Source organism: Zophobas morio, unplaced genomic scaffold (genome assembly GCF_036711695.1).
Source record: "Zophobas morio isolate AGI-343-1 ecotype UQ-CSIRO unplaced genomic scaffold, CSIRO_AGI_Zmor_V1 ptg000029l, whole genome shotgun sequence".
Classification (NCBI taxonomy): Eukaryota; Metazoa; Arthropoda; class Insecta; order Coleoptera; family Tenebrionidae; genus Zophobas; species Zophobas morio.
This window is the reverse complement of record NW_026972134.1, coordinates 8,301,861-8,308,339: the sequence shown is the minus strand read 5'-3', so window position 1 is coordinate 8,308,339 and position 6,479 is coordinate 8,301,861. Positions and strand designations below refer to the sequence as shown.

At 33.2% G+C, this 6,479-nt stretch overlaps 1 protein-coding gene across 1 annotated transcript; it reads left to right on the top strand.

Annotated features, from left to right (window-relative positions):
- The first annotated feature begins 307 nt into the window (after positions 1-307).
- Positions 308-3,041, top strand: LOC135137359 (uncharacterized). Its single transcript, XM_064066982.1, has 4 exons — positions 308-346; positions 402-524; positions 674-748; positions 804-3,041. The coding sequence occupies exons 1-4, from the start codon at positions 308-310 to the stop codon at positions 3,039-3,041; spliced, it is 2,475 nt and encodes an 824-aa protein (XP_063923052.1).
- Positions 3,042-6,479: the final 3,438 nt, after the last annotated feature.

Sequence of the window (6,479 nt, the reverse complement as noted above, 5' to 3'; positions counted from 1 at the left end):
TTAAAAAAGTTTTTGAAATTAGCGAGATACAGGTGTCAGTAAAACAATTTACTTTAAAAAATATATGTATAAGAGCTGTTTTACACGTCACATTTTTTCTGTAGTAAAGTGCGCAAGAAAGTGAGTAAACGCTCAAAACATAACCAAACGGTCATATTCTAATAAACAATGAACATGTTCTGAACGGTCTGCACACTTTCTTGCGCACTTTACTATCAAAATTCTGTGCCGTGTAAAACGGCTCTAAGTATATGAAATATGTATTTATTATATATATTTTTTATAGATAACCAATCAATAAATTGAGATGTCGCAGAATTTACCACCATCATATTCAGAGGACTATGTAAATTTTTGACCGTCAAAAATATAATGATAAAGTCATTAGTATTCTGTTTTAGTACAAAGTCTGCACTTCAAATTCCGAAAAGAAGAACGATCGATGGTTTTGTAACAAAAATTTTCAGCCCGTTGTTCTACTAACGCCTAATAAAATACCATTGTTGGAAGAAGATTCTGAACAGGTAAATATATAACTATAAGCTATTTATGTTGTTTCTTTGCTTATGAGTCTTCGTTAATCAGTAAAGAACAAATGACTGGTGTTATTTTATGAATATGCATTAAATATTTACTTTAATTTGTATGTTTTTTATATTCTTTTTCTTTACAGAAACCGCTCTCCTCCGACGAAGAATCAATTGTAGATGATTCTGATGCTGATGCTGATTATAAACCAAACGATGAAGTAAAAATAATGGTTAAATATGATTCGGTAAAATTGCATGTATTTTCTGTTTTAGCATCTCAAAAGAACTGAAAGCACGACTGATGAATCATGCGACTCTGATGCATCTATGGAAATACCATTGCAACAAGTTACTACCACTGTTGCTAGAAAAATTACTGAAACTTGTTCTCCTGGTGTATCTCGACACGAATATACTGAAAATTTGGATAACACGGTACTAAGTTGCAGTATGTCTGAAGGCGAGTCCAAGAGAAAGCGAAATGTTAATGGCTGTTATTTTTGCGAGAGTAGCGTAATGAATTTTGCCAGGCATGTGTTCCGAAACCATAAAGGCGAATTAGAAGTTCAAAAGATTTTGGCATTGCCCGCAAAAAGCAAAGAACGAAAGGAGTTACTTTCTTTGTTAAGAAAAAAAGGTAATTATTTAACAGATCATGAGAGTGGAAAACCTGTTAGAAAACATACTTCAACTTCGTATTTACCGTGTATCCATTGTTTGGGATTTTATTCTGCAAAAAATTTGTGGCGCCACAGAAAAATCTGCTCTCAAAATCCAAATGCGGGTTCCGGAAGTAGATCTTACGATGCACATCACTTAATTACACGACAATTGAAAATCGATCCCGATTTAAGAACAAGAGTGTTCCCCCGAATGCGACGAGACAAGGTATCTTTAACTGCCAAAAAAGACACCTTGATATGCGCCTTTGGGGCGCGGTATATTAAAATTCACCGAGAAAAACATCTTATTAATGTGGCGTCAAGGAAGATGCGTGAACTTGCAAAAATTCTTATGGAAATACAGAAAATAGACTGTTCTGTACAAAATTTGTTTCAAGCATTAAATCCCAGGAACTATGAACACTTAGTTACTGCTACCAAAATAATAGCAAAATATGACCCAGAAAAAGAAATCTATTTAAGTCCAACATTTGCGATTAATATGGGAACCACCCTTAAACAATGTTGTGAAATAGCATTAAAATTTGCTTTAAAGAAAAGCGACATATACGCTATTATGAGCACGGCACAGGCAGAAGCAGACCTAAGAACTACGATTCAGTTAATTGAGGGGCATTGGAAGTTCGACATCTCTAGTGCTGCTTGCAACGATCTTAACACAAAAAAATGGAACAAAATAACCATAGTCCCACTGGCAAGTGATTTAAAACTGCTTAAAGAGTACCTTATCGAAAAAGCAAATTCTGCTATTTCTTTATTAAAGAGAGATAAAAAAAATCGCCAGGCGTACAATCAACTGGTTGAAACCATCTTTTGCAGAGTGATATTGCTAAACAGAAGGAGGCCTGGAGAATTACAGCGCTTTTTGTTACATGCGTATACTTGTGACAATAACAATAAATCGAAAACATATGAAGAGTTTTCCGAAGTAGTATCAGAAACCGAGAAAGCACTGATGAAAAATTTTAAACGAATAGTTATTAGAGGCAAAAGGGGAAGAGGCGTTCCGGTGCTTTTCAGCACGGACGTACAAGAGCATATGAAAATTGCTTTGGAATATAGAAATGATATACTCAAAAAACAGAACACTTACCTTTTTCCAAATATAAATACTGACCAACCGATAATAGGATACAAAATTTTAAAAAAATATGCGGAAGCATGTGGTGCAAAGAATCCAGATGCCATCACTTGCACTAAGTTACGGAAACATTTAGCAACATTGACACAATTATTCAACATGTCTGAGAACGACATGGAACAACTGGCTTCGTTTATGGGACATACATTAGGAATCCACAGATCTTCGTATCGATTGCCAGATGATCTGTATCAGACTGCAAAAATTTCTAAGTTATTATTGTTGATGGAGAAAGGGGCTGCCGGTGAACATAAAGGAAAGAAACTAGACGAAATTAACATCGATTTAGAAGAAAACTTATTAGATGATACTAATAATACCAATGACAATGGTATAGAAATAATGATTGAAGAGGCAGAAATTGAGGATAGAATTTATGACTTAAACAGAATTGGAGAGGTCTGCGAGCAAAGTGAACAACAGCGAGTCGAAGCAGATCATGATAAGCCGAGCTGCAGCCAAACTACGAAATCAGACAGTTCGAAGAAGAGAATTTTAGTACCATGGACTGAGAAACAAAAGTCAGTAGTAACGACGTACTTCAAGGATCACATCAAAAAGAAACAACCGCCGAAGAGATTAGAATGTGAAAAGTTGATTGCAACACATGGTGACCTTTTCCAGAACAAGAATTGGTTGAAGATTAAAGTCTTCATTCAAAACAAATATACTAATAAACTAAAGTAAAACTAACGTAATCTAAATATTTTTGTGTTACCTATATTTATTCGTTACTTCTTATTTTCTTTGACATAAATTGCAGTAATAATGATTCAACTATTCTTTTATATACCAACTACTTTAACAGTTGTTAATAAAGATTTGCATTGCATTAGTAAAAATTATTTTTATGTTGAATGGAGAATTCACATTATTTTAAAATATCAAATTATACCCACCTACTTACTCATGACATCATTCTCCTGCTGTTCACATAATGAAAATCCAGGTGTCTGTAATTTTAAGCTATGAGTAAAAATAGACGAAAACAATACATTTTGTTACCTGGTGGTTGGGATGATTAGCCAAATTTTAATTAGCATTTAAAATTCACATTCTTTTAAAATATCAAATTATACCTACCTACTTACTCATGACATCATTCTCCTGCTGTTCACATAATGAAAATCCAGGTGTCTGTAACTTTAAGCTATGAGTAAAAATAGACGAAAACAATACATTTTGTTACCTGGTGGTTGGGATGATTAGCCAAATTTTAATTAGCATTTAACCATCTACATGATATTCCTAATTTCCTAATATACACATAAAATTTGACAAAAATCGGTCCGGTAGTTTCGGAGATTACGTGTCTTATATAAATGGATACAGACGACAGACAGGCAGATGCAAACGAGAGACCACTTTTTTCGTACTCTAGAGATTACAACACGTCGTGAAAATATGAAAAGGCAATTCGCCCAATGAACTCGATTACGATACTTCCTTAGTAAAATTCAGAGAAAATTCGTAAAAGTGCATACTTTTAAAAAAATAGCTTTGTTTATTTGCTCCTGTTCAAAATTAAAAAAGAAGTGCGATTTTTAGTTAGCACTTCTAAAAAACAGCCAACTCCCGAATTCCAAGGCTATGCAGGGTGTTACTGCTCGAATTTCAAATTCGGAATTTGATATGATAGTTATGATACTAACTTAACGCCATGCTGGTACGTCCGATACATTTGGCAACACTGTTGGAGTTCACATCCCTCTACAGTTTGTAAAATTTATACACTCTTGGGACGCCATAGATATAGTACCGTGAAAGGAGTTTACAAGTATGGTAACGTGAAAACGGAAGACTTTTTTTCTTAAGACTTAAGACCACCACATTTTCAAACAGGATACCAAGGGGTATATACATAAGTCATAATTTATATATTTCTTATATTTCTTCCGGTTGCCATATGTCTGCACTTTATGAGGGACGTCCTAAATATAGTAAGATGTATATATATATATCTAGGCGGCAATTTGGCATCGAAAACATGCATATTGTAGGCAATTCGGTAACTTCGTGGTTACTTTCGCACCTGTGCCAAATTGCCACTTTCATCAAAGCGGAATTTTGGCATAAATAAACGTGAAATTTGACATCGTTGCACACGTTTTCTTATTTCATATGAGAACCTGGCTTGCTTGTCGATAATCTGCAATGTGCTGCCTCCATGGGAAACATGTTACTCATTAAAAGGAACTTTCGCACATTCACATGGCAGGCATTGCATTTGCATGTTTTAAAAGTTGTGGTTAGTCAAACTATTATTTTTGCCATAATATTACTCGATCGAGCCATAATCACGTATAAATACTTATTTACAATAATCAAATTTAAGTGAGTTTTCGGAGTTGAGAGTAAAGACTGAAACAATATCAAAAATGATATTGTTTGGTATCCACTCCAGTACAAGTTTTTCAGACACGATATTGTTGAACAACTGTATTGATGTTCACTTGTTTAAAATTAAACTTTCTAATTAGTGGAGAAAATTTTGTATCCATCAACTTCATCAGAAAATTCACCAGAGGAGTGCCAATCAACCACTGAGACTATGAATACTCTCAACAACTGAAATTGTGTGAAGACTTTAGAACTCTTGAGTGAAAAATGGGCAGTGAAGACGTTTCAATTTTTCACTAGTTTTTGATTTTAAAAAATTCCTTGTCCTTTAAATTCTGTCGACTATTCGCCAGAGGAGTATTGGTCAGCTGCTGGAGTAAATGGTGATTTTATCAAAAACTGTGAACTAGAAATAAAATTTTTTGAGATGTCTTCAACCTTCTCTGTGAGGCAGTGAAACTATACAGTGTTCGTTAAGTTTTCTCAATTGGTGGAGTGACAAATAAAAGTGTGAAAATTATTTGCAAAAATTGGTTGAAAAAACATCTTTAAATTTATGTTAATATAGAAATTTTGTTGAGAACTACACAAACACATTTTCTGTCCTTTTTTCTATGTAAACTGTTCACATTTTAAATGTGTTGTTGAAAATGTTTCTTACTATTCAGGAAATTTGGCACCCTCGTTATTAATACAGTTTTTTTAGTAAAAATATTAATTTATAACACATTTGTTAAAGTTCTTTTTATAATTATGTTGGCCACTTCGAAAAAAAATTAGATGAATTTGCAGCAGTTGAAAAAGACGAAGTTCTCCTGTGTGCCAAACTTCCTTACTGTTAAGAGATGTCCTCGTAAATGCGCAAGTTTGGCAACCGTCCGAAAACTTAGTGTATTTTCAAAAAAATTGGTCTAAAGAGTTTAGACAGTACTTCCCTCGCTCTCAGAACCGTGTCTCTATGTCAATCATAGTTTCTTCTCATTAGAGTTCTGTGACGGGACATTTTAATGAAATTGCTTTCAGTCTGAAAGTCACGGCTCGTTCTTTATTTGATCAAAAATAAATTGACTGATTCATTAATTTTTTTGACCCACCCTGTAAAAGCAAATCTAAAAAATATGAATGCAAGGATAAATTACATGTATAGTCTGATCATATTTTGCACACTTTCAAAAGGAGAGACGTAATCAATTTTTTGGGGTTGATAAACAAATACATTTTGATTAAAAAGTTACCATGCTTACAATAACTTTAAACCGTCTACAAGATTTAAAAGTATTCAGTTTTGTAATTCTTGATTTAATTAATAAAATAAATTAACTCGGTCATTAATTTTTTAAGGCACCCCGTATAAGCAAATCTAAAAAATATTAACGCAGTGATAAATCACAAGTACTGACTCATCATACTTTGCACATTTAAGATAGGATTTATTCAACAAAATTTTGAGGTGACATCGTCAATTTTGTAGGGGGGATGAGCAAATACATTTTGATAAAAAATTTACCATGCTTATGATAACTTTAAAACATCTCCAAGATTTCAAAGCATTCGGTTCTGTAATTTCTGATTAAATCAATAAAATAAATTCAGCCATTCATTAATTTTTTTGAGTCACCCTGTATATGCAAATCCAAAAAATATGAACGGAATGATAAATCACAAGTACAGACTCATCATATTTTGTACATTTTAGATAGGATTTATTTGGCAAAATTTTGAGCTGACGTCATCAATTTTTTGGAGGGGATAAGTAAATATATTTTGATTAAAAATTTATCATGC